This window comes from Eleutherodactylus coqui, chromosome 1 (assembly GCF_035609145.1).
Source record: "Eleutherodactylus coqui strain aEleCoq1 chromosome 1, aEleCoq1.hap1, whole genome shotgun sequence".
Classification (NCBI taxonomy): domain Eukaryota; kingdom Metazoa; phylum Chordata; class Amphibia; order Anura; family Eleutherodactylidae; genus Eleutherodactylus; species Eleutherodactylus coqui.
In genome coordinates, this window is record NC_089837.1 from 23,473,329 (window position 1) to 23,501,140 (window position 27,812).

At 44.8% G+C, this 27,812-nt stretch overlaps 1 protein-coding gene across 1 annotated transcript; it reads right to left on the bottom strand.

Moving 5' to 3' along the window:
- Window positions 1-121: 121 nt before the first annotated feature.
- Window positions 122-27,812, bottom strand: CLU (clusterin). Its single transcript, XM_066594619.1, has 9 exons — window positions 27,726-27,812; window positions 19,502-19,607; window positions 18,536-18,684; window positions 18,071-18,241; window positions 8,016-8,424; window positions 6,532-6,639; window positions 5,195-5,424; window positions 526-692; window positions 122-396 (listed from the first exon to the last, which is right to left on the bottom strand). The coding sequence occupies exons 2-9, from the start codon at window positions 19,584-19,586 to the stop codon at window positions 384-386; spliced, it is 1,332 nt and encodes a 443-aa protein (XP_066450716.1). The 5' UTR covers window positions 19,587-19,607; window positions 27,726-27,812; the 3' UTR covers window positions 122-383.

The window sequence follows — 27,812 nt, forward strand, 5'->3', positions numbered from 1 at the left end:
AGGAGCATTAGCACTTCATGACTTTATAAAAATGATATGCAACCATCAGAAGAGTAACGATAAACCGTATGGCGCCCGTGTGAACAGTTGGCTTAATAAGAACAATGGATGACACAAAACGCCTCAAACATTAAAGGTTCTTTATTATATTTTTTTACATTTTTGGTCCCTACAAAAAGCAGCAAACATTAAACCAGTAGTATTAATAGTGTGACAGCAGTTAGACTGGGAGTTAGCGCCGGCCATGGAGAGTTACATAGATGACAATCCCGGGATCATCCGAGGTCTGGAACAGTAAAGGCTGAGATCTACTGGGATTCAGAGCGTTCTGGCTGTAACGGAGCGTTGTGGCAACAAGCGGCTATTCAGCCCATTGCGTCCAATCAGACGGCCTCACTGCAGACGAGAAGCAAGGGATCAATAAGTAAAGACATTATCAGTATTTCCTGCAAGTTAACAATTTATTACATCATCTCTGCTGCATATTGGAAATGACATATTTCGCAACCATGCAATAAATCTTACATGACTTCTTTCTTGAATCTCTTCAAAGCTTCCTCAGCTACAAGCTCTGCAAATTTTGGATCCTCCATACCGATCTTGCCAGGCACAGTGAAAGTAAAGGGCTCAGAGTCAAAAAGATTCACTGTTACAGTAGTTTCAGATTGTTCCCCTCCAGTACTAGAATGTGCCTGGAAAGTGGAAAATATATTACATCATCTTGTACATCCTGGCATATCCTGTGTAACAATAATACTACTACTATAACAGTGCCCGCTATGTACAAGAATATAACTACTATAATACTGCCCCCTATGTACAAGAATATAACTACTATAATACTGTCCCCTATGTACAAGAATATAACTACTATAATACTGCTCCTATGTACAAGAATATAACTACTATAATACTGCCCCCTATGTACAAGATTATAACGACTATAATACTGCCCCCTATGTACAAGAATATAACTACTATAATACTGCTCCTATGTACAAGAATATAACTACTATAATACTGCCTCCTATGTACAAGACTATAACTACTATAATACTGCCCCCTATGTACAAGAATATAACTACTATAATACTGCCCCCTATGTACAGGAATATAACTACTATAATACTGTCCCCTTTGTACAAGAATATAACTACTATAATACTGCTCCTATGTACAAGAATATAACTACTATAATACTGCTCCCTATGTACAAGAATATAACTACTATAATACTGCCCCCTATGTACAAGAATATAACTACTATAATACTGCCCCCTATGTACAAGAATATAACTACTATAATACTGCCCCCCTATGTACAAGAATATAACTACTATAATACTGCCCCCTATGTACAAGAATATAACTACTCTAATACTGTCCCCTTTGTACAAGAATATAACTACTATAATACTGCTCCTATGTACAAGAATATAACTACTATAATACTGCTCCCTATGTACAAGAATATAACTACTATAATACTGCCCCCTATGTACAAGAATATAACTACTATAATACTGCCTCCTATGTACGAGAATATAACTACTATAATACTGCCTCCTATGTACCAGAATATAACTACTATAATACTGCCCCCTATGTACAAGAATATAACTACTATAATACTGCTACTATGTACAAGAATATAACTACTATAATACTGCCCCCTATGTACAAGAATATAACTACTATAATACTGCTCCTATGTACAAGAATATAACTACTATAATACTGCCTCCTATGTACAAGAATATAACTACTATAATACTGCCCCCTATGTACAAGAATATAACTACTATAATACTGCCTCCTATGTACAAGAATATAACTACTATAATACTGCCCCCTATGTACAAGAATATAACTACTATAATACTGCCCCCTATGTACAAGAATATAACTACTATAATACTGCTCCTATGTACAAGAATATAACTACTATAATACTGCCTCCTATGTACAAGACTATAACTACTATAATACTGCCTCCTATGTACAAGAATATAACTACTATAATACTGCTCCCTATGTACAAGGATATAACTACTATAATACTGCCTTCTATGTACAAGAATATAACTACTATAATACTGCCCCCTATGTACAAGAATATAACTACTATAATACTGCCTTCTATGTACAAGAATATAACTGCTATAATACTGCCCCCCTATGTACAAGAATATAACTACTATAACAGTGCCCCCTATATACAGGAATATAACTACTATAATACTGCCCCCTATGTACAGGAATATAACTACTATAATACTGCCCTCTATGTACAATAATATAACTACTATAATACTGCTCCCTATGTACAAGAATATAACTACTATAATACTGCTCCCTATGTACAATAATATAACTACTATAATACGGCCTCCTGTGTACAAGAATATAACTACTATAATACTGCCAACAATGTACAAGAATATAACTACTATAATACTGCCCCTATGTACAAGAATATAACTTCTATAATACTGCTCCTATGTACAAGAATATAACTACTATAATACTGCCCCCTATGTACAAGAATAGAACTACTATAATACTGCCCCCTATGTACAAGAATATAACTACTATACTGCATCCTATGAACAAGAATATGACTACTATAATACTGCCCCCTATGTACAAGAATATAACTACTATAATACTGCCCCCTATGTACAAGAGTATTACTACTATAATACTGCCCCCTATGTACAAGAATACAACTACTATAATACTGCCTCCTATGTACAAGAATATAACTACTATAATACTGCTCCCTATGTACAATAACATAACTACTATAATACTGCTCCCTATGTACAAGAGTATAACTACTATACTGCCCCCTATGTACAAGAATATAACTACTATAATACTGCCTCCTATGTACAAGAATATAACTACTATAATACTGCTCCCTATGTACAAGGATATAACTACTATAATACTGCCTTCTATGTACAAGAATATAACTACTATAATACTGCCCCCTATGTGCAAGAATATAACTACTATAATACTGCTCCCGATATACAAGAATATAACTACTATAATACTGCCTTCTATGTACAAGAATATAACTACTATAATACTGCCCCCCTATGTACAAGAATATAACTACTATAACAGTGCCCCCTATGTACAGGAATATAACTACTATAATACTGCTCCCTATGTACAAGAATATAACTACTATAATACTGCCTCCTATGTACAAGAATATAACTACTATAATACTGCCCCTATGTACAAGAAAATAACTACTATATTACTGCCCCCTATGTACAAGAATATAACTACTATAATACTGCCCCCTATGTACAAGAATATAACTACTATAATACTGCCCCCTATGTACAAGGATATAACTATTATAATACTGCCCCCTATGTACAAGAATATAACTACTATAATACTGCCCCCTATGTACAAGGATATAACTACTATAATACTGCCCCCTATGTACAAGGATATAACTACTATAATACTGCCCCCTATGTACAAGAATATAACTACTATAATACTGCTCCCTGTGTACAAGAATATAGCTTCTATAATACTGCCCCCTATGTACAAGAATATAACTACTATAATACTGCTCCTATATACAAGAATATAACTACTATAATACTGCCTCCTATGTACAAGAATATAACTACTATAATACTGCTCCCTATGTACAAGGATATAACTACTATAATACTGCCTTCTATGTACAAGAATATAACTACTATAATACTGCCCCCTATGTGCAAGAATATAACTACTATAATACTGCTCCCGATATACAAGAATATAACTACTATAATACTGCCTTCTATGTACAAGAATATAACTACTATAATACTGCCCCCCTATGTACAAGAATATAACTACTATAACAGTGCCCCCTATGTACAGGAATATAACTACTATAATACTGCTCCCTATGTACAAGAATATAACTACTATAATACTGCCTCCTATGTACAAGAATATAACTACTATAATACTGCCCCTATGTACAAGAAAATAACTACTATATTACTGCCCCCTATGTACAAGAATATAACTACTATAATACTGCCCCCTATGTACAAGAATATAACTACTATAATACTGCCCCCTATGTACAAGGATATAACTATTATAATACTGCCCCCTATGTACAAGAATATAACTACTATAATACTGCCCCCTATGTACAAGGATATAACTACTATAATACTGCCCCCTATGTACAAGGATATAACTGCTATAATACTGCCCCCTATGTACAAGAATATAACTACTATAATACTGCCTCCTATGTACAAGAATATTACTACTATAATACTGCCCCCTATGTGCAAGAATATAACTACTATAATACTTCCCCCTATGTACAAGAATATAACTACTATAATACTGCTCCTATGTACAAGAATATAACTACTATAATACTGCCCCCTATGTACAAGAATATAACTACTATAATACTGCTCCTATGTACAAGGATATAACTACTATAATACTGCCCCCTATGTACAAGGATATAACTACTATAATACTTCCCCCTATGTACAAGAATATAACTACTATAATACTGCTCCTATGTACAAGAATATAACTACTATAATACTGCCCCCTATGTACAAGAATATAACTACTATAATACTGCTCCTATGTACAAGAATATAACTACTATAATACTGCCCCCTATGTACAAGGATATAACTACTATAATACTGCCCCCTATGTACAAGGATATAACTACTATAATACTGCCCCCTATGTACAAGAATATAACTACTATAATACTGCCCCCTATGTGCAAGAATATAACTACTATAATACTTCCCCCTATGTACAAGAATATAACTACTATAATACTGCTCCCTATGTACAAGAATATAACTACTATAATACTGCCCCCTATGTACAAGAATATAACTACTATAATACTGCCCCCTATGTAGAGCATGAGGAGCCAAGTAGACTTATAAAAATGAATAAAGTACATTATACTGATTCTTTTCCCCCCAGTGTAACATATCAGTCGGCTCCTCCCGCTCCCCCTCCCCTCCTTCTCCTCCTCTCGGTCCCGCTCCTCCCCCCCCCCCCCCCTCCTCCTCTTCTGTCACATGAAGTTTCAATGTGACAAGTTCCTTTTGATTTGATTTATTTGCAGTTTTCCGCTCATTGTGGTTGTAGTAACTTTTGCACTCACTGTAGATACTTGGAATATCCCGTTCTTGTCATTCTGGGTGAGGTTGGCGAGGCGGGATACCCATCCGAACTCCGTACTTAGGTCTTCTAACACATTGGTAGCGTTCAGCATCTTGTTGTGGAACCGCTGCAGTAAGTCGTCGTACTGCTTGGTGAACTTCTCAGCTATGCGGATGGATTCCTCAAACTTCTCCTTAAGTTTCCCTTGTATTTGCGCTTTACCGCCGCAGTCTGAATAGCGGAAGAGACGTTCATCATCTTTAGGACGTTCCAGCTTTTTCATCATCACCAACATTTTTGCACCCTCTTCAGCCACCATTATGTCATCAGCGTTCAACCTCCATCAGCATCATATTCTGAGCAGCCTCATTCTCACTAACAATTATACATAATCACAGCTATCATCATCATCATCCACTTTCTCATTGTCACATTCATTAACCCCATCTTTACCAACTTTTTTTTGGAGTATTTTATAGGGTGCTGCTTGGCTGTCTCGGTGGCTTCCAAGCAGTGAATGGAGAGAGCTATATACTGCTATAAATGTTGAGGATCCCCCTTTAATCCCTACCATCCTCATCATCAATGTCATTCCACATTGTCCATCATTCATCGTCAACATCATACTTTATCATCAGGCCGACCTCTTAAATCAATCGACGTCCAAATCATCACATATGGTGGATCAAGTTTCCATCACTTCCATCATCTTCTATCATCCACATCATCTACAGATCTACCAGTGCTGGCCGAATCTAAATCAGCGAGCCCTCTTATTGGTCCAGTACTTATTAGTCCCGCCTCCAGGCCACACTGATGACCTGATACGCTGCTGGCCTACAGGCGTTGGGACGTTCTCAGTGGCGCAGCGGCAAGCTGCCCAGTGCTGTTAGTGCCACCTCTTCCTGCCGCCCTCTAATTCTCTCTGGGGCCGCAGCTAGGCCGGAGGCAGTACTGTGAGTGAACTACTAAGCGGGCGGCCCGCTGCAGACAGTAGTTAGTGAACCGCCACAGCAGTATTCATTTAGAAGCCATCGCCCTCTGCCTCACGTGGGCATTAATTGATTATTTGAACCATAAAGGTACGTTGGAATTCTGCCTCTTAAAAACTGCAGCAAAATCTGTGGCTTTCTGCGTGGATCCAGAATTAGCTTTTTCAATAGGCAAAATCCATTTGCGAAATTCATCGCATTTCATGTGAATCAAGACAGCTGTGCTTCCAATGTGGCTCAGAGGCACCAAAAGGTTTGTCACCCCTGCACTACATCATCATCCACGTCATCCATGCCACCATCATCATCACCATCTTAGCCCTGCAAGTTCCACTTTGGTCCTTACCAATTGCCAGAATCTCCTTGCACTTGTCACACTTCTCCTTCATCTTCAGGCAGCCGGCAGAGTTCCTCCGCAGCTCCCGGCACACCACTTTGCCATCTGTTGAATTCTCTGATCATAAAGGAAAATCGATTCACAGATCAGTGAGTGTAATAAATGCTGTAGCTTAGAGAGGTTACCGCTTCTATGTAATCTCTGTATATGAGAAGTTCTACAACTTTTTAATATCCTTTGTTTCTATTCTATATCATTTTTAAGATCTCTGCTTGCTGTGATTGAATGTGAACAAGGCTACTTTCATCCAAAGGCAGTAAACATGTACATAACAAGTCCTTGTCCTCAGTGGACACAATAGTATCTGGTCTAGACAATGCTCTGTGAGCCCAACACCCTGAACACCAGACTGATACATTGTATATAGCTAGTCCTGCCCTTAGTGGATACAATAGTATCTGGTCTAGACAATGCTCTGTGAGCCCAACACCCTGAACACCAGACTGATACATTGTATATAGCTAGTCCTGCCCTTAGTGGATACAATAGTATCTGGTCTAGACAATGCTCTGTGAGCCCAACACCCTGAACACCAGACTGATACATTGTATATAGCTAGTCCTGCCCTTAGTGGATACAATAGTATCTGGTCTAGACAATGCTCTGTGAGCCCAACACCCTGAACACCAGACTGATACATTGTATATAGCTAGTCCTGCCCTTAGTGGATACAATAGTATCTGGTCTAGACAATGCTCTGTGAGCCCAACACCCTGAACACCAGACTGATACATTGTATATAGCTAGTCCTGCCCTTAGTGGATACAATAGTAACTGGTCTAGACAATGCTCTGTGAGCCCAACACCCTGAACACCAGACTGATACATTGTATATAGCTAGTCCTGCCCTTAGTGGACACAATAGTATCTGGTTTAGACAATGCTCTGTGAGCTAAACAGCCAGTACTCCAGACTGATACATTGTATATAGCTAGTCCTGCCCTTAGTGGATACAATAGTATCTGTTCTAGACAATGCTCTGTGAGCTAAACAGCCAGTACTCCAGACTGATACATTGTATATAGCTAGTCCTGCTCTGAGCTGAGAAGTGGATACAATTGTATGTGGACTAGACCAGGGGTCCCCAACTCCAGTCCTCAGGGACCACAAACAGATCATGTTTTCAGGATATCCTATGCTAAGAACCCCTGTTGCAATGTCTGAGGCGCTGACAATAATTACATCACCTGTGCAACATGAGGAAATCCTGAAAACATGACCTGTAGGCGGTCCCTGAGGACTGGAGTTGGGGAACGCTGGTCTAGACAATGCTCTGTGAGCTGAACATCCTGCATTCCAGACTGATACATTGTAGCTAAGTAGCAGATTTGTGCCGCTGCTGCTGAAGTAGTGTTTAGCTGCTGCAGGTCCTCTGAGGACCCCTGTCTGGGTGATTAGTGGGTTAGAAGTCTCTATGAGAGTGTAACACTCACCTCGGCCCTCGGTGGCCTGTTGGGCGAGCTGGTGGTGTCTCTCCATTATCTTCTTTGCAGCTTCAAAAAGAGACTCAAAGTTGCCTGGAAAAAATGGGTCAAAAAGAGTGGACCTCTCCCTGCGGGACTGTTTAGAGGAGGGGAAGTGGAGTCCCTCGAAAGGGAATGGATTCCACATGGGCACATTGAATGCACCCTCGAAAGGACTGGTGACGAAGGGCTTCATGTTGGCATAGGCTTTAATACTGTCTCGGAAGAGCTCATCCACACTGTCCTCCACGATGCTGTAGCCATCCTCCAGGTCCTCCAGTGCCATGTGCTGCTGCTCGTCCTGCTTGGTCAGAGCATCCACCTTCTCTCCATTGAAGAAAATGGAAAATGGAGACGATCTGTTCAGGAAGTCTTCAAACTGTGGAATGCAGAAAACATTGGAGTACTTATCTGACTGATGGGCGGGAATTCTGGTCAATCTACATTATAGGAGGGACTGTGAATGCTTAGGCTAAGAAAAAGCTGCAGTACGTTTTAGAACCACTAGCAGGCACTGCAGATAGAAGTATATTTAGAACTCACGAGGCCCTATAGTAAAACTGAGAAGTTGGGGTAATAACTGAATAATAGGGTCCCAATTAGTAGCAGTGCCCCATCTATAACTCCAATCAGTATTAGTGCATACTCTGACTTCATTTGGTATAAGTGTCCATTCTTTGGCCTCACAAAGTAATAATGCCCCCCTGTGGCCCTATAATGTAAGAGTGCGCTCTTTAGCCCAGCAAAAAAGGAACAGTGGGCCCTCAGTGGTCCCATAAGGTAATTGTTCTCCCTCTATTACCCCAAAAATTAATAGTAGCCCATTTGTTGCCCTCAAAGCAATAATTGCCCATTTATGGTCCCCAAAGCAATAGTGCCACCTCTGTGGCCCGACAAAGAACTAGAAATCACGAATGCTCCTTTGTCCCAGTCAAAGTTATAGTGCACCGGGGGGCGGAGCCTGGCCGCTGAGGAGAATGGCCGTGTGAGAGGTTAGCTCCTGCGGCAGAACTCCGCTATAGGACCGCTAGCAGCTGCCAGCAGCGCGAAAATGAGAAGAGTCGGGAGGGAGAGAGGACCGGAGCCTGCAGGGACGCCGCGGGGGAGCAGAGGACAATCAGATATGCAGCGCTATCTGAAGGAGAAGAGTCCCAGCGCTCCGCTGTTCCCAGCAAAGATGGCGCCGGCACAGCTATCGGCTGCAACTCTCAGTAAGGAGGAGGGGGCTGCATCGGACAGTGAGGATGGAGAGGCAGTATCCAGAGGCTTCATGAAAGACCTCATAATGAAAGCCCTGAGCCCCATCATGATAGAACTGGGTGAGATTAAAGAGGATATTAAGCTCCTGGGGAGAAGAGTGGAGGACCTGGAGTCTTCCTCCTCCGCTATTGTTGCCCACGCCACAGAGGTAGAGCGAACCCTGCGCGCACATCATGATCACATCAACAGAGCCCTCTTGATGCAGGAGGACTTAGAAAATAGAAACAGGCGCTCCAACGTTCGCATCAAGGGGCTCCCGGAGTCATGGGCTGCGGAGTGCCTCCACAAGGTAGCTAAAGAAATCTTTGCACTACTTCTTGGTCCGGAGAGGGCAGCTCCTATCACGATCGAAAGGGTCCATAGAGCCCTCAGACCCCCCCCTGCGAGTTCTGACCCCCCAAGAGACGTCATCTGCAAAGTCCTCTCGTTCCAGGACGCTTTTGCTATCTTGAGAGCGGCTAGAAGTCACAGGGATCTGAAATACGTAGACGCCTCTATACAGATCTTCCAGGACCTGGCCCCGTCTACCCTCGCCAAGCGTCGCCTTCTCCGTCCATTACTTGATGTCCTGAGAGAGAGGGGGATTAAATATGCCTGGCTGTTTCCTTTTGGCCTTGGCATCTCCCATAAGGGGCGGCGACTGAATATTCGCGACCCAGAGGACCTCCAAGCTTGTTGGCAGTTTCTGGAGGTGGAGCCGATGGACCTGCCATGTTGGCTCCCTTTGCCGGACTTGCCAAGACTCCCAAAGCTGCCTTCTGCTTCTGCTTGGAGTTCAGCCCCCCCGGCAAAATCACCAAAAAATAAGAAGAAAAAGAGTCGCGACCCCACCCCAGCAGGAGACTGAGGAAACGTTTCTACCCGGACATGGACCGGGCTTAGATTTTGCTCCAGCCATGCCCCCGGTTCCGCGAAACCAAGACCGCTGCCACGTTGTTGGACTGTTCGTGTTTGGGCCCATCAAGGGTCCGTGTTGGAACTTTGGGTCTGGTTCTGCTGATCTCTCCTGCTTGGGGACGGCTGGCACATCGCGGAGGAACCCGTTGCTGTCTCCAAGGAATGCCAGCCGACGGTTGCATCAATGTTTTCCTTGATTTGCTCCCATTCCCTCTCCTGACCTACCCCCCCCCCTCTTCTCTCTTTTCCTGTATCAATGCAAGTTCGCTGCGCATTGCTGGCTTTAAGAGCTCTTTTCTTTTTCTCTTCAAATGGTCCTCAGGAGTCGTCCAGGGCAGGCTCTGTGCACCGCGGTCTCCGCCTATTATCCGCGAGCTCCAGTACTCGGGCTCGGGGTGGGCACCGTTCTGCACATCGCCCCCACTGACCGTCCTAGGACAAATTGGTCTTTATATCTTTAATTTTTGTGTTATTCATCTTAGTGTTAACTCCCTTCTGTGTCTCTCACCTTCCCTTAGTGTTTATCTCCTAACTCCCAACCTCCGCCGTCCACACCCCCCACACCCCGTATCGTGATTTTACCTGGTGTCTTACTGTGCATTTTGATTTCTTCAGCTACAGTAGCGCACTCTTTGGTTGAACGATGCCTCCTCCGCTTCCAGCGTCAGATGACCGCCTCCGCCTATCTTCGTTTAACGTTAGAGGGTTGAATTCGCCTTTCAAACGACACAATGTAGCGCAACTCTTGAGAAGGTACGGCACCAAGATCGCCTTCCTTCAAGAGACCCACTTCAAGGAGGGTAAGTGCCTCTCTTTACCGGGTGGACAGTTCCCCCAGGGCTTCCACAACCCCCACCCGACATCTGCCTCAAAAGGAGTCTCCATATTGTTTCACAGATCCACCACATTCAAATGTGAGGCTCAGCACACAGACGGGGAGGGCAGGGCCATCTTTCTGAGAGGACGCCTAAATAATTTTCAGATTACCCTCGCCAACCTGTACACCCCTAACTCCAACCAAGTAACTTGGTTGCTGGGCCAGTTAGAAATCCTTAGGGAATTCGCGGTGGGCCCTATCATCCTGGGAGGGGACCTGAACTTGACATTAAACCCCCTGCTGGACTCGTCAGTCGGGCGCTCCCAAATATCTCACCCAAAACTGAGACGCCTACAGAGATGCATCTCGGAGTTGGGCTTGATCGACGCCTGGCGTCAATGCTCACCCACTACTAAGGATTTCACTTACTTCTCACATGTCCACGCCTCTTTCCAGAGGTTAGATTACTTCCTCATAGCCTCCTCCTTTCTCCCGGGGCTGGTGGACTCCTCTATCGCCACCACCACTGTGTCCGACCACGCACCGCTTCACGTTGACCTCAGTCCCTTAAGTAATTCCCCACGGGAGTGGAGTTGGAGGTTGAACACCTCTCTCCTTGACTCCGAGGATGACAAATCTGAGATCTCCAAACAGCTAAAAGAATTTTTTGAGCTTAACGGGGGCGGTGATCAATCGGTCCCGGTGGTATGGGAAACGCACAAAGCGTTTATCAGGGGCATCCTGATAGCCCTTGGAGCGAGGAAAAAGAAAAGTCAACAAAAAGAAATTGATGCCCTCCTAAAGCGTGTAGCTAAATTGGAATACACCACTAAACTTTCCGTCACTAAAGAAAACCTATCCAAACTTGCGGACACCAGAAAGGAATTAAATATTTGCCTAGAAAAAAGATTTAATAAAAAGTGTTTATATCTTAAACATATTGCATTTGCCCAAGGGAATAGGGGTAGCAAGTATATGACCGCCATGATAAAAAAAGCCCGCACCAGGAATCAAATCGACTCAATAAAAACCCAGCTAGGGACCCATGTCACCTCCTCCCAAGACATCGCGGCCGAATTTCAACACTTCTACTCCCAACTCTACAATTTACGCCCACATCGTGACCAAAATGAAGTGGATAAATCCGACAAACAAATAAAAGAATTCCTAAAAAAGCTCTCTCTTCCCAAAATAGACCCAGAAATAGCCAACCAACTCTTGACCCCGGTCACGGAAACGGAGGTGGAGGAGATCCTGAATTCTTCCCCCCCGGGCAAAAGCCCTGGCCCAGACGGCTTGCCCCTCATTTATTATAAATCGTTTCGCCCCACGCTGGTGCCGCGCCTCACAGAGTTGTTCAATGCCCTGCTAGTAGGTGGCGCCCTCCCGAGACAAAGTCAGGAGGCCCACATCACGCTAATCCTGAAAGAAAACAAAGACGCGGAGGTGTGCGGCAGCTACCGTCCCATTTCCCTAATTAATCTTGATGCCAAACTATGGGCCAAACTCCTCGCTAGGCGTATGGAGGCCCACATCCCTCATCTGGTGGAGAGGGAGCAGGCCGGGTTTGTGAAGGGTAGGGAGGGGAGGGACAATTGTATTCGTATTCTCCACGCTATGCACTATGCCCACACTAACAGAATTCCACTCGCCTTAGTAAGCACCGATGCCGAAAAGGCATTTGATAGAGTTGACTGGCAATATATGAAATCGGTCCTTCTCAACTTTAACTTCCCACCCTCCTTTGTAGAGGCCATTTTCTCCCTATATGCCGAACCTTTTGCTAGATTAAAAATAAATAACATCCTTTCCCCCCCTTTTGAAATAAAAAATGGCACACGCCAAGGCTGCCCTCTATCCCCTTCCCTGTTCATCCTGGCCTTGGAGCCCTTTCTCCAGTCCATTAGGTTGGATCAGGAGATACGGGGACTTACAATAGGAGACCGGTCTCTGTCTGCAGCCGCTTTTGCGGATGATATCATCTTTCTCATCACCAACCCAGAGACGGGTCTTATCAGACTCACCACATGCCTGGAACGGTTTGGGAAGATATCAAACTTCAAAATAAGTTTTAATAAATCGACGGTCCTCAATGTCTCGATCTCAAAGGCGCGCTGTACGAGTCTGATGTCGGACTCCCCGTTCTCCTGGTCCAACACAGCAATAGACTTTTTGGGTGTTAAGTTGACAAAGAAGGCAGAGGATCTCTTCACAGCCAACTTCCCACCCTTAATTTCCAAAATCAAAGCTCTGCTACACAATTATGATCTCCCCTACATTTCCTGGTTCGGCAGGAGAAACATAATCAAATCTTATATACTCCCAATCATCCTCTATCAGATCCGGTCGCTCCCGATCCACCTACCCGCAAATTTTTTCAATACCCTCCGTAAGATGTTCAGCCAGTATATTTGGAGACAAAGGGGTTCCAGGCTTCCGTACAGCCTGCTGATAAAGAGAAGAGAAGAGGGGGGGATGGGCCTGCCGTGCATCTCCGACTTCTACGTCGCATCACACATTAGTTGCTGGTTGAGGCTGTCCGGACCAACGGGAGACCCCTTCCTGTTCCGGATGATCTCGGCCATGTATGGCCCAACACTGTTGGAGACCTTGTGGTACCCTAAAAAAGCTACCTACAGAAATAGGAATTTCAATGTACTCCTGAGGGGCCCCTGCGAGGCCTGGGACTCTCGAGTCGAGGTACTTGCGCCTATCCCCTCTCCAATCTCCCCACTATGTTCTCTTCCCGCCTTGTTGGGCATCCCACAGGATCCTTGCTCGATTAGGCTATGGCAAAAATTAAGTAACAAGACCATTGGAGAGCTCCAGTCCTTGTCCCATCTAAACCCTGGGGAGACAGTGGAGTCTTTATTACCCGACCGAACCCTGCCTTTTCTACAGCGAGCCCAAATTGCAGGAACAATTAAAGACTTTAAAAAAACCTTTACATCCACAAGACCCCTCACAGCCTTTGAGAAGGCAATAGGGTCCAACCCCGCGTCCGCTGGAAGAATCGCTATTCTACGCAAGCTTTGCTTCCCACCTGCCCCCCCTTATAAGCCCGCGTTCATCTCCTCCTGGGAGAAAGAACTTAATATAACCTTATCCTCGTCGGACACGCAACTAATCCTAAAGCTCGCTTATGGGCTCTCATCGTGCATCATTAATCAAGAAGCCCACTACAAGCTACTAGTCCGCTGGTATAGGACCCCGCAGTGGCTGGCCGACCACAAACTTACGCCTGACAGCAAATGTTGGAGATGCGAAAGGGATGTGGGCTCATATCTTCATATCTGGTGGTCCTGTCCTCTCCTGTCGACCTTCTGGCAGGAAATAGCGGCTGCGCTAAAAAGAATCTTGCCCAACTTTATTTTGACTCCAGAGGTGATGTTCTTGTGGAGGCCCTCTGGGGACTTTAACCCTCTGAGGCACAGACTATTAGCTCATGCAATAGATGGAGCCAAGGCTCTTATTCCCTCTCTGTGGCTACAGAGGTCTCCTCCCCTCTTCTCTCAGTGGAGGGATAGAATGGACCGGACTTGCAACTTGGAGGAACTCTCCAGCTGGTCTAACGGCTCCCATGTGAAATTTCTCGAAATCTGGGGCTTATGGCGCATGATACGCCAGGAGCTCTCCTGCTAATCCCCCACGCACGGAGAGGTAGGAGTGAGGGGTCTCGGCTTAGATATTCGACGCGAGGCGCGTAGCAAGCAGCAAGGAGTGCAACCCCAGCACAGACCACAGCTATATTACATACCCCCCCCCCCCTGTCCACCCTTCCGCTTCCCCTCCCCCCCCCTCTGTGGTATGTCTTTGTTTGTCTATAAGTCCGTCGAGTTTTGATTGCATGTATGTATAAGGGTTGGTTCAAGCCCTGTGGTTATATGCTGCAAATTTTGTTGCTTGTTCGTAGGATACTACGGTCACGGACCTACCATTGTACACCTTGTTATGCACCCTATATTAAAAATTCAATAAAATTTGGATTTAAAAAAAAAAAAAAGTTATAGTGCACCCTCTGTGACCCTCAAGATAATAGTGCCCCTTCTGTGGCCCAACAAAGTTACATTTTCCCCTCTGTGGCTCTTCAAAATTATAGTGTTCTATCTATCTATTTGGCACGAGCATTGATTATGTCATAAATAGGGAAAGCTAATGGGTCCCAACTCGATTATTCAATTCTAAGCGAAAAAGAATTAGCGTCCAAATTTATCGTACGGAATCTAATTCTCTCACTTCCCAATGTCGTAGAAACATGAAATTTGGCGTGAGCATTGATTATGTCATAAATAGGAAGAGCTAATGGGTCCCAACTCCATTATTCAATTGTAAGCGCTAAAGAATTAGCGTCCACATTTTATGTACGGAATCTAATTCTCTCACTTCCCGATGCAACAAATAATTACACAAATTTTTACTGCACAAATGTGAAATTTGCCATGACCATTCTTTGCGTACTAAATATTGGAAATTTAAAGGGTTGCAACTTGATTATTTAATCCTACGCATAAAAGTAAGTGACCCCTTATGTAATGTAACTAATAACACACATCTGTACTGCACAAACTTGAAATTTGGCATGACCATTCCTATGTTATGTAACTAATAACATATCTGTACCACGCAATATATGAGTTATCTTCTCAGCAAAACAAAATGCATTTAGAAATATGAGTATACAGTGACAGGAATAAAACTGACTGTTGTATGTATTGAAAGGCTGTAAGGTACAAAAGGAAGTGGACATGGACTGCTGGGATGGAGTATGCCTTTAAGTATAAAAAGGGGCTGCAACCTTCTGTCTGGGTAGGAAATCTGAATAAAAAGGGGTGTTACCTTTCAGGGTAAAAATGAGGTGTGTGAGATGTGGCACATTCGGTGGGGTGACATTTTCACATACAGTCTGAGATAAATCTCTCCCCTATCTGACTATACACTGAGAGGAATCTATCTGATCTGTGTGTTATGAGCAGCGTGTGAGAGGCAGACATTCTGTGGGGTGACATTTTCACATACAGTCTGAGATAAATCTCTCTCCTATCTGCCTATACACTGAGAGGAATCTATCTGATCTGTGTTATGAGCAGCGTGTGAGAGGTGGCACATTCTGTGGGGTAATATTTTCACATACAATCTGAGATAAATCTCTCTCCTATCTGTCTATACACTGAGAGGAATCTATCTGATATGTGTGTTATGAGCAGCGTGTGAGAGGTGGACATTCTGTGGAGGGAAATTTTCACATACAGTCTGAGATAAATCTCTCCCCGATCTGCCTGTACACTGAGAGGAATCTATCTGATCTGTGTGTTATGAGCAGCGTGTGTGAGGTGGCACATTCTGTGGAGGGAAATTTTCACATACAGTCTGAGATAAATCTCTCCTCTATCTGCCTATACACTGAGAGGAATCTATCTGATATGTGTGTTATGAGCAGTGTGTGAGGGGTGGCACATTCTGCGGGGTGACATTTTCACATACAATCTGAGATAAATCTCTCTCCTATCTGCCTATACACTGAGAGGAATCTATCTGATCTGTTTGTTATGAGCAGCGTGTGAGGTGGACATTCTGTGGGGTGACATTATCACATACAGTCTGAGATAAATCTCTCTCCTATCTGCCTATACACTGAGAGGAATCTATCTGATCTGTGTGTTATGAGCAGCGTGTGAGCTGGACATTCTGTGGGGTGACATTATCACATACAGTCTGAGATAAATCTCTCTCCTATCTGCCTATACACTGAGAGGAATCTATCTGATCTGTGTGTTATGTTTCTTTTAACCTTACCTATGTTGAGAGTTAGATTCCTAAGTTTAGTATTTTACATTCATATTTGTTATTTACAACAAAAAATGACCTTTTTAGTTTTAACGAGGAATTATTATTTCCTTTTAAAATTCAATTATTTTCTTATTTGTTTTTCAGAAATCTTTTTAATTTTTCATTTAATATGAAGGAAACGTCGCATGGTTACCTCCCGTGGTGTTTCCTGGGTAATGCAGAGAACTATGTAAAATGGTGAACATATGTTTTTCCTCAGTATCTCTAAAGTAACCACAACTTCATAAGATTTTCCGTGTGAACACCAGATAAACACCAGTACCAAATTATCTCGGGCGAAGCCGGGTATATCAGCTAGTCTATATATATATAAAGCTGAAAGCCCTCACTGACTCACTGACTCACTGACTGACTCACTGACTGACTGACTCGCCAAAAGTTCTCCAACTTCCCGATGTCGTAGAAACATGAAATTTGGCGCAAGCATAGATTATCTCCAAAATAGGAAAAGAAATTGGGTCCCAACTCGATTATTCAATTCTAGCGCAAAAGAATTGGCGTCAAAATTTAACGTACGTAATCTAAATCAATCACTTCCCAATGTCATAGAAACGGGAAATTTGGCACGAGCATTGATTATGTCATAAATAGGAAAAGCTAATGGGTCCCAACTCGATTATTCAATTCTATGCGCAAAAGAATTAGCGTCCAAATTTTATGTACGTAATCTAATTCTCTCACTTCCTGATGTCATTTTATATGAAGGAAACGTTGCATGGTTACCTCCCGTGGTGTTTCCTGGGTAACGCAGAGAACTATGCAAAATTGTGAACATATGTTTTTCCTCAGTATCTCTAAAGTAACTACGACTTCATAAGATTTTCTGTGTGAACACCAGATAAACACCAGTACCAATTTAACTCGGGCGAAGCCGGGTATATCAGCTAGTAATATTATTAAATTAGGAATAGTCCTGCGTAATATACAGGCAGAGTCTGTGGCGCCAAATATAGTTACAAGTCCCACCTGTAATATGACAAAGGGGTCCTGTGGCCTCCATTTCATTCCCCTGTTCAGTTATGTTACAGGACCGCAGACTGACAACCTGCGCCTCACGTTTAGAAAACGCAGATTTATGTGTCAAAACGCAAACGTAGCCGAGCGGAGTATGTCATTTACCTGTTTCATTGGTGTATCTCTAAACAAAGATAATGCAAACTTATGGAAGACCGTAAGCTTCCCACTCACCGGCTCGGCTACATACCTGGCGACCGACCAGCCCCGAGCCGCTCCGGCAGGTCTTGGAGTAGAAGCGGACACAGCTGTGCTTTAGGCAGGGTTTACACTCCTCCCACAGCGCCAGGACAGTTTCGTTGCAGACTTCCTGCGTATCTGAAAGCTGCTGCTCGGATTCTAGGGCGTCTTTAAGGGCCTCCTGGAAACAACATAAAAGGAGTCCAGTGATGTCACCGCCGGATCGCTGCAAACCACAAGATCAGCACATCGATCTGCTGAAATACTCTGTGCTGCTGTGGGACCCGGTTCTTTCTGCTATGTAACTCACAGCTTGTCTTCTCCCTCACAGTCAGCGCAGTCCCCTCCTGACATCCTCTGTGCTGCTGGGAGTGCTCTCCTTACTTTCTTATGACCTCCCGCACAGTCAGCGCAATCCCCTCCTGAGATCCTCTGTGCTGCTGTGACTATCAGGAACCTGCCGGGGAGTACTGACCTCCTTGTGCCTCTTGGTCTCCTCCAGGGAGCGCATGATCTCCTGGTGCTCCTCGCCCGTCTGGTCCATGAGCAGCTTCATCTGTCTCACTCCGTTCAGAGCATTCTCAAACTGGACGGTGATGAACTTACTGCCCTCCTCTGAGATCTCTGCAGTGGTAGAGATGTAGCAGAGCTGAGCATATCATTATCTACAACCCTCTGAGGACAGACAGTACCACAGGTAAGACCCATGGCGTCTATGCTTGTGTGCCCTTCCCTCTCACTGTCTGGAATATCACACTGCTGGAATGTCTATTAACCCCATCACTGCCCTAGACCACCAGGGATACTTCCATTAAGCCCTTCATTACCCAAGACCATCAGGGATGTCTCCATTAACCCCATATACTGCCCTAGACCAACTGCGTTTCCTTTAACTCTATGTACTGTCCTAGACTGTTAGGAATGTCTCGACGAATCCTATTCACTATGCTAAATCACCTGGGATGCATCCATTACCCCATCTACTGTTTTAGACCACCAGGGTGATTTTCATTAACCCCTTCATTACCCTAGACCACCAAGGATGTCTCCATTATCCCTATGTACTGCCCAAACCACCACCGATCAATCCATTAACCCCATGTGCTGTCCTAGACCAACAAGGATATCTCCATTAACCCCATTCATTGTCCTAAAGTATTTAAGGTATCTCCACTAATGCCTTCATTACCCTAGACCACCAGGGAGGACTCTGTTAACATCATGTACTGACCTAGGCCTGCACGGATATCTCCATTAACACCAGTCACTACAAGGAATGTCTAAAATAACCATCAATGCCTTAGATCACAAGGGATTCCTTCATTAACCCCTTTGTTACCCCAGACCACTGTGCACCTCTGCATTAACCCTCTGCACCCTACGATGCTATAATGTGAGCACTGTATGGCTATTATATGAGCACTGAGTGAGGAATACTCACGCTTCAGGCTTTCTTGAGGAAGCAGCGCCTCACTGACACTGAGCAGAATGACCACCGGGAAGAGGTTGAGTGCAAACGACTTCATCTCCGACTCTGAAGTCCAGCTCTAAAAGTAAGAAAGCATAAAAGAGAATGAAAGAAGGAGCGTCGGCTCAGTAGGAGTCGGTGCAACAACCACATCTACAGCCGGAGTCTGTGAATAGAATGTCAGAACTACAGTAAAGACTGGCACACTGGCAGAGCAGGGGGAATGGGGACATAACAGACTCATCGGGTCCAGTCACTGGAAGTAATCACTCCCCGCTGCTGATACTTTTGCAGGTTATGTGATGTCATGGGGGGGAGAAGCAGCTGCGGATTGTGGAAGCGCTTCCCAGAAACTTATGTAACCTGCTTACTGGTACGGCGGCGGAAAAGTCCGCTCATCACTGCCTGAGGAGGCGCCGCGGCCACGACTGGAGGGCCAGATGGGTTTTATATCTGAGCAGCAGGAGAGAATTCCCCTCAGTACACTTCATGGTTCATCAAACCTAGAGTTTACAGTCTATTGCTCTTTGGTATCAGCCATTTCAGGCTAAGGAGAGGCCGTGGCTCCTTTTACACGGAGTGAACAATGACGAGTTGAATGATAATCGTTCCGTGTCTAAGTGAACACTGGGCGCCGTTCGCACGGGTGATCTTCTGTCCTTGTGGTGCCACATGTTTTACTGAATACGGACCTTAACCCTTTCCAATCCACTGTCTGACCTCTGAAGACATTATGATTTAAGGCTGTACGGCTCCGATGTTGGAAGACGTCCGTCGGAGTTCTCTTACTGTATATTGCCAGCCTCTCTGCTGTCGGAGCCTATCCAACGTGTCACCTCATGCAGTACTGGCTTTAGCCAGCAGATAGCGCCGTTGTATAACAGCAGAAAAAGAGTAAGCCCCCTAGGAAAACCAGGAAACCAAATTGGATTGGAAAGGGTTAAAGTAAACAGGTTCAGATATTTCCCTGCAGACAGCGTCACGCGGAGAAGAAAACTGCGTGTCTGATATTGGCAGTAAACAGAACCAAATCAGCTGTAAGAAGCAGCGAACGCGGATGTTATATGAGGTATTTGATGACAAACCGATGGTGCAGGGACATAAAAACCGCACGTACGCTGCAAAGACGCGGGACACACGCACATACAATCACAGGATAGAGGGGCGGGTAGAAGTACAACAACCCTCAGCATGCAAATGCACTACAAGTGCAAGTACTGATGAACCACCTTCCTGACACTGAGGGTGGTGGCTGTTAGTACTGCCCCTGCACAGAGGGTGTCCGGCCACATGGTACTTGTAGCGCAATCTTACAGCCTTCTAATGACACCATATGTCTATCCGGCGGGCTGCCTGCACCTCACAGGTGTGCCCCACCGGCCCCACCGGCCCCCCGAGGTTCACAGCCGCTCTGCAGGTCACTGATGCATACGAGGTATTGGTTAATATTTCAGCCACAACCCGCGCCGAGGGTCCTCGTGCCCCCACACGAACATCAGCCACGAGTCAGAGGGAAGGAATGTGCCAAGATGTCACAGAAACCAGACGTATACTTCCCAATGTGCTGGTACAGGATAGACAGCGGCTGTAGAACTACAAGTCTCAGCATGCAGGAGCGTTGCACGTTCGGAAGCAGTCAGATGGGTCTGTTTTTCGCAGCCATCTACGTGAACGAGCGCTGACTGCTTCTCCCAGTCAGCAGTTCTATCCATCTGGAGGCAGGATAGGTTAGTGCAATCTATTGCTCTCTGTTGTCAGCCAAGTGGCTAATGTCTGCATGATCTGGCTGGTCCACCCGAGGAGGTTGTGCAGCCCCTGGGTATGGAGTTATATATGTGGTACATGTAGCGTGGACACCCAGCGTCAGCCGGCTTCACACAAGCGGATTTTCGTGCAAAAAATTTGAGCGCATTATGGGCAGAAAATCGAATTTGTACACAATTACATAAAAGGCGCTTGAGGCCGCCGGCACACAAATGGATATCCGCTGCGGAATCCGCGGCCGGCGTCTGCACCGCGGTCCCACAGCAAATACCGTCCATAGCACACGAGCCGAAAGGAATCGCAATTTCGTGAACAGAGGAAAAATCGCAGAACGCTCAATCTTTGTGCGATGCCCGCTGCACAGGTGAAGAATTAAAGAGACAGGTAGCGCAGTCAGGCACAGGGGCGGATTCGTGTGCAGGTGGCCTTAGCTGTCTCAAACTGGAGAGGAGCCCACAATATTACTCTCTGTTATCGGCCACTTCATACTGGAGAGCTGCTAACTGTAGGAGATTACAGCTAGTGTTCCCTGTTATTAGTCTTGCTGTGGGACTTCTTGTTCCTTTCGGGTTACTGGCCCTTTAAGGATGGTCCGCAGCCGGCTTGTTTGTGTCTCCTGCTACAGGCGGGGTGGGCTGTTGTCCCCAGATGTCACCCGGGAGGCTGCGGGTGACCTTGGCTGGTGACACAGAGATTGTAATGTGAGAACGCAATCAGAGGCGGACTGTAATAAGCATATAATGTACAGCAGTAGGGTTCACGGGTCCGACAGTCACCAACCTTTGGCGTACGGCCCCCGGCGCAGACCGCCATGCTGCAGGAGAAATATCACAAGTAGAAACAGACCTAATAAAAACAATGGCGTTTATTTCAGTGCAAGTTTTGCGCATCTCGCAACACGAGGAACTCGCTCATGTGAATGCTCCCTCAAGGATGCTTAGCAAGTCCCCGCCCCTTTCTTCAGGAGGAACGTCGCTCGCTGCAACACCCGCTACCGAGCGCTGGTCAGGTGATGGTCGGGTGATGTAGAGGAGCGCTCAATAGCGGCTGCTGCAGCGAGCGGCGCTCTTACTGAAGAAAGGGGCGGGGACTTGCTAAGCATCTTTTACTCGCTGTTGCCACTGGAAGATGGCATCCGGGTCAAAATCCGTAGCAGCGGTGCGACTTGGCGCCGTTTTTAATGCAGAAATGCTACAAATCTTGTTGCAAATCCACAATTTCCGCTACGTATGAACGCGCTCTGAGGTCTGCGGCAGACGCACACGTCTGGGTGCTCGATACGCAGAAAAGAGAACCCAATGGCTTCATTCACACGCGCGCATTCTGTGTTCGCAATTGCATCACGCAAAAAAAAATGGCAGCATGTTCTCTTTTCCTGCACACCAATGATCCGCTAGAAGTCAGTGGCGGTGCGTACATGTGTGAGCAGTACGCCAGGAGATGCTGCACGCAAAAGAACAAGTCCTGCGGACGTACAAAATACAGTAAAATATGCCGATGCGTGTAAAAAGGATCATTTAGTGCACAAAAGCGCCACACGCATGCGCAGGCAAATACACGCCCGTGTGAAGAGCTTTAAAATGCTGCCAGTTCACATGCGCAATTTTTTCATCATTCACTCGATCGCTGGCGGTTCAGGCGCCGTAGCGGTGGCTGTGACAGACTGAACGACCGCGGTTTACACGAAACAACCTGCGAACGACTGCGTAAAATGAATGAATTCTCATTGGTCGATCAGTTGTCGGCCGCGTTCACACTGAACGATCATCCTTGGAATTCGCACGATCCAACAATTTATGAACGCTAAAAGGGCCCCAACTTATAAATACCAGATCTGTAGATTTTTTGCAACTTTTTCACACTTTAAAAAAAAACTATCATTTTTAATGCAGAATTCAAAGACCCCGAACATTTTTATTTTTTTGTCTCCGGCGCTGGGAGGGTTTGTACTTTTTAATGGCGCCATTTGTTAATCTGTGTGATAACTTACTATTCCGTTTTTTGTAGGGCTAGATACACAGAATTGGCTATACTCAGCATGTTTTTTGTATTTTTTTCCCGACCTGCGCTGGGTGGGTTAAATAAAGTACTGACTTTTTCTGTGGGTCGTTATGAACGCAGCGATGCCACGTGATTTATTTATTTGTTCACATAGTAAGGGGAGAGGCGGGGTTTAAAGTTTTTATTATTTTTTTTTACTTTTTATTTAGCTTTCTATTTTCGTCCCACTGGGGGACTTGAATGTCAGCATCTTTTATCATTCTTCTAATACACTACTATGCTGTAGTTGCACTGACCGCGGCATGTAAAGGGTTAAACGGTGGGGTTCGCAGGTTTTTCTGGTCGCCTTTTTTAGAGCCCATGCCAGGCTGTTATCTGATAGCCGAGCACCCGCTACCCCTGGCAGGCTTCTTATGCAGTGCTAGGCTAGCCATCATTAATGAAAGGGTGAGGCATAAGTCTGGACACACCCATTTAACTGATGTACACAGATAGCCGCTGTTGATGGGCGCTGGATTGGGCATAGAGGTAGGTGGCTGTTGAGATCGCCGGGCTTAACCCCCCCCCCCCCCCCAACTAAAAAAAACAGGGAAAAAAATGTGAAAAAAAAAAATTAAAGTGCAGAAAATATAATTTTGGTAGCTGAAGGAAAAAATAAAGGGCAGTAAAAAGACTGAATACCCGGGTCCTTAAACAAAGCCGCTTCTCCGATGCCTGTGTAGTGGCGGGCGCTTGTAATTGCAGGTTCAGCTCCTATTGATTTAATTGAGATTCTAGCCTGCAATTACAAGCACCGGCCACTACACAGGGGTCGGAGCAGCGGCTTCTGCTTATACCTAGTGTACCCCAACACTGAGAGTGGGCGCTGCCTGCAAAACCCCTTTAACGCCTTTGGACTTTTATCTCTAGGGTAATTTAAAGCGACCCTCTGGGCCTGGAGAAACAAATATGGCCGGACTGTTTCTTTGACTACCTGATGCACACTATATATTGTCTAAGACACTACAGGCTGATGTGATGGGCTAGCACTGCTCAATCACAGCAGCTGTAGAAGTGTCTTAAGGCCCATTTAGACACAACGATTCACGCTCACAATTCACTCAAAGCTGTCTTTTGAGCGATAACAGTTGTGTCTAAGTGCAGACATTGTGCAGTTTTCGTGCACGATTCATTCCTCGCTCAATTCTAGTTTTCTAGAAATGAGTGATAAACTCTTATCAGCGGTGCAGGCTGTTATCACAGTCGGCAGCACTTATATTTTTTCAGCTCGTGTCCCACTGGCAGTTCACAGCAGGACGCGAGCTGTAAGCACGGAGAAAAATGCAGCTGTCTGCTTAAGCAAAACAGCTGTATTGTTCGCTGACCAATAGCGGCAGTGTCCCGCCCCACCTGCATAGCTCTTTAGTAGCTAATTAGCAACTATAGACTATATAGAGATGATCGTTCAAAACGGTCACTCAGACTGTGCTTTGAGCGATTTTTGAGTGATAATCTCTCAGTATAAATGGGGTCTTGCACACAAATATCTTTCAAAATATCCGCACATGCTAGCTCCTGTGCACCTGCATGGAAGCTAGTATCGCTGGCTCACAGTGTGGAGGCTGCAGGAGATTTCTCTTCTCTCGCTCCCCGGCACCTCTCTGTTGATTTAACACAGTGGCCATTCACTACTAAACGGCTGCTATTTACACTGACTGATGAGCGATCACCTGATCATCCAGCGCGATATGCTGCATAAATGATGGACGATGAGCTGATTGCTCATTGTTCAATGTAACCAGCGGCTATTCCGTACTGAACGGCTGCTGTGCTATGTCAATGGAGAGGGGCGGGGGAGCAAGAGGAGAGAAATTTGAGCAAGCCAGCAATACTAGCTCCTGTGCAGGAGCACGGGAGGGAGAACACACAGGGATGAGTGTCGGGCATCGTTTGCCCAATATTCATCCCATGTAAGCCCAGCTTTATAGGCAATAATTGCTATTAGTACTTTATTAGCGTCATTTGCATACAAAGGAGCTTCTGGGAACTGTGACTCAGCAGGAGGTCTGAGCTTTGTAATTAGCTCCATTGTTCAGCCATGGGCTCCCCATGGAGAATTCAGCACCATGGACAGAGGACAAAGGCCTACTGAGAACAATGAGAACTGTACAGCTGAGAACTGTAACAATGTTATCAGCTGTAATCAGCTCTCCATAGGCAAAGCACAGAGTGCAGTCCTGCTTATCAGCTGTTCTGCTGAAGGAGGGTTTTCAGCAGTGAAAGATGGGCACATTTAGACACAGTGAATATCGCTCAAAAGACAGCTTTTGAGTGAGTTTTAAGCAATAATCGTTGTGTATAAATGGGCCTCTAGACTTCTAAGGGGCCCAGATGATGTTTCCTTGGATAGTAAAAGGGCGACCTCTACTGCCTGTTATACATCACTGCATTTTGTGTCTTTCTCTATAGAGAGTTGCGTATTTCTTCTGATTGGCTGCAGAGATCAGGTGGGATGCCTGAAGGTCTAGGTAAGATAGAAAGGCGCATGGGCTTGGCTACAATCATAGGAGTCAGACACTGACTGAGAGCAGCAAGTTGGAGTGTAATTCCAGTGGTACTAAACAGAGGAACAGCCGCGAGAGCAATGATGAGTCGTCTGAGGGAGCCATGCTAGACCAGTCCTGGAGATGCTGCGCCTGTCAGAGAGGGACAGTGGAACGAGAGAGCAGGCAGCTAGAGGGACTGCTACAAAGGACTCACATCATCATGCAGCTCTGTAAATAGTGATACCCCGAACAGATGTCCAAAGATGCGTCATTTACATTACCACACTGAACAAGCTGGAGATCGGTAAGTGAGGTCATCCTCAGAAAAAAATCATGTACACTTGGACAGTTAAAATATGTGAGCGTCACACTGTTATTACTGTTTAATGAAAGAAAGTGAACACCGCAAAGCTGGGTTTGACATTTGCCTCGTCACATGTGTTATTTGTTGGGTTACATAGGACTTCAGATGACATCTACTACATTATCTGTACTCAGTTATCACTGTATTATCTGTGGGGTTACATAGGACTGCAGGTGACATCTACAACATTATCTGTACTCAGTTATCATTGTGTTATCTGTGGGGTTACATAGGACTGCAGGTGACATCTACAACATTATCCGTGGGGTTACACAGAACTGCATGTGACATCTACAACATAATCTGTACTCAGTTATCATTGTGTTATCTGTGTGGTTACATAGGACTGCCGATTACATCTACTACATTATCTGTACTCAGTTATCACCGTGTTATCTGTGGGATTACATAGGACTGCTGGTGGCATCTACTACATTATCTGTACTCATTTACCACGGTGTTATCTGTGGGGTTACATAGGACTGCAGGTGACATCTACAACATTATCTGTGGGGTTACATAGGACTGCAGGTGGCATCTACTACATTATCTGTACTCAGTTATCACTGTGTTATCTGTGGGGTTACATAGGACTGCAATTCACATCTACAACATTATCTGTAATCAGTTATCACTTTGTTATCTGTGGGGTTACATAGGACTGCAGGTCACATATACTACATTATCTGTAGGGTTACATAGGACTGCAGATATCTACTTCATTATCTGTACTCAGTTAACACTGTGCTATCTGTGGGGTTACATAGGACTGCAGGCCACATCTGCAACATTATCTGTGGGGTTACATAGGACTGCTGGTGACATCTACATTAGCTGTACTCAGTTATCACTGTGTTATCTGTGGGGTTACATAGGACTGCAGGTCACATCTACTACATTATCTGTACCACTGTGTTATCTGTGGGGTTACATAGGACTGCAGGTGACATGTACTACATTATCTGTACTCAGTTATCACTATGTTATCTGTGGAGCTACATAGGACAGCAGGTGACATCTACTAAATTATCTGTGGGGTCACCTGCAGTCCTATGCAACATTTACTACATTGTCTGTACTCAGTTGTCACTTATCTGTGGGGTTACATAGGACTGCAGGTGACATCTACTACATTATCTGTGGGGTCACCTGCAGTTCTATGTAACATTTACTACATTGTCTGTACTCAGTTGTCACTTATCTGTGGGGTTACATAGGACTGCAGGTGACATCTACTACATTATCTGTGGTGTTACATAGGACTGCAGGTGACATCTAGTACATTATCTGTGGTGTTGCATATTATACAGTATATACAATGTATCAGTGACAGGCAGCTGCAGGTATGATACATTGTTGCAGAATACATCATTGCTACATCCATAAGTTACAAGTCCCCATCATAAAGCTGCTGATTATTTCGCCCTCCAGTATTACTAATCATGGCAATATGAACCATAAATCTAAGAGTGGTTCTGCAAGGGTTAAACTCCTAATAATGTCCTGTCATTCTGGTTAGTGGTGCAAGAAGCTCCTTCCTTACCTGCTGGGAGACCTGTGTGATGTGCGAGGATCTGCAGATGCTCACATATATATATATGGAGCCTCCTATCGGTGCAGCAGCTCCTGA

Excerpts from the sequence above, each read along its gene's own strand:
- CLU (XM_066594619.1), bottom strand. The coding sequence starts at position 19,586 with ATGAAGTCGTTTGCACTCAACCTCTTCCCGGTGGTCATTCTGCTCAGT. Across the intron at positions 5,425-6,531 it reads CAAGGAGATTCTGGCAATTG|ACTGCGGCGGTAAAGCGCAA; the intron begins GTAAGGACCAAA and ends TCCGCTATTCAG. Across the intron at positions 693-5,194 it reads GGATATTCCAAGTATCTACA|GCACATTCTAGTACTGGAGG; the intron begins GTGAGTGCAAAA and ends TCCACTTTCCAG.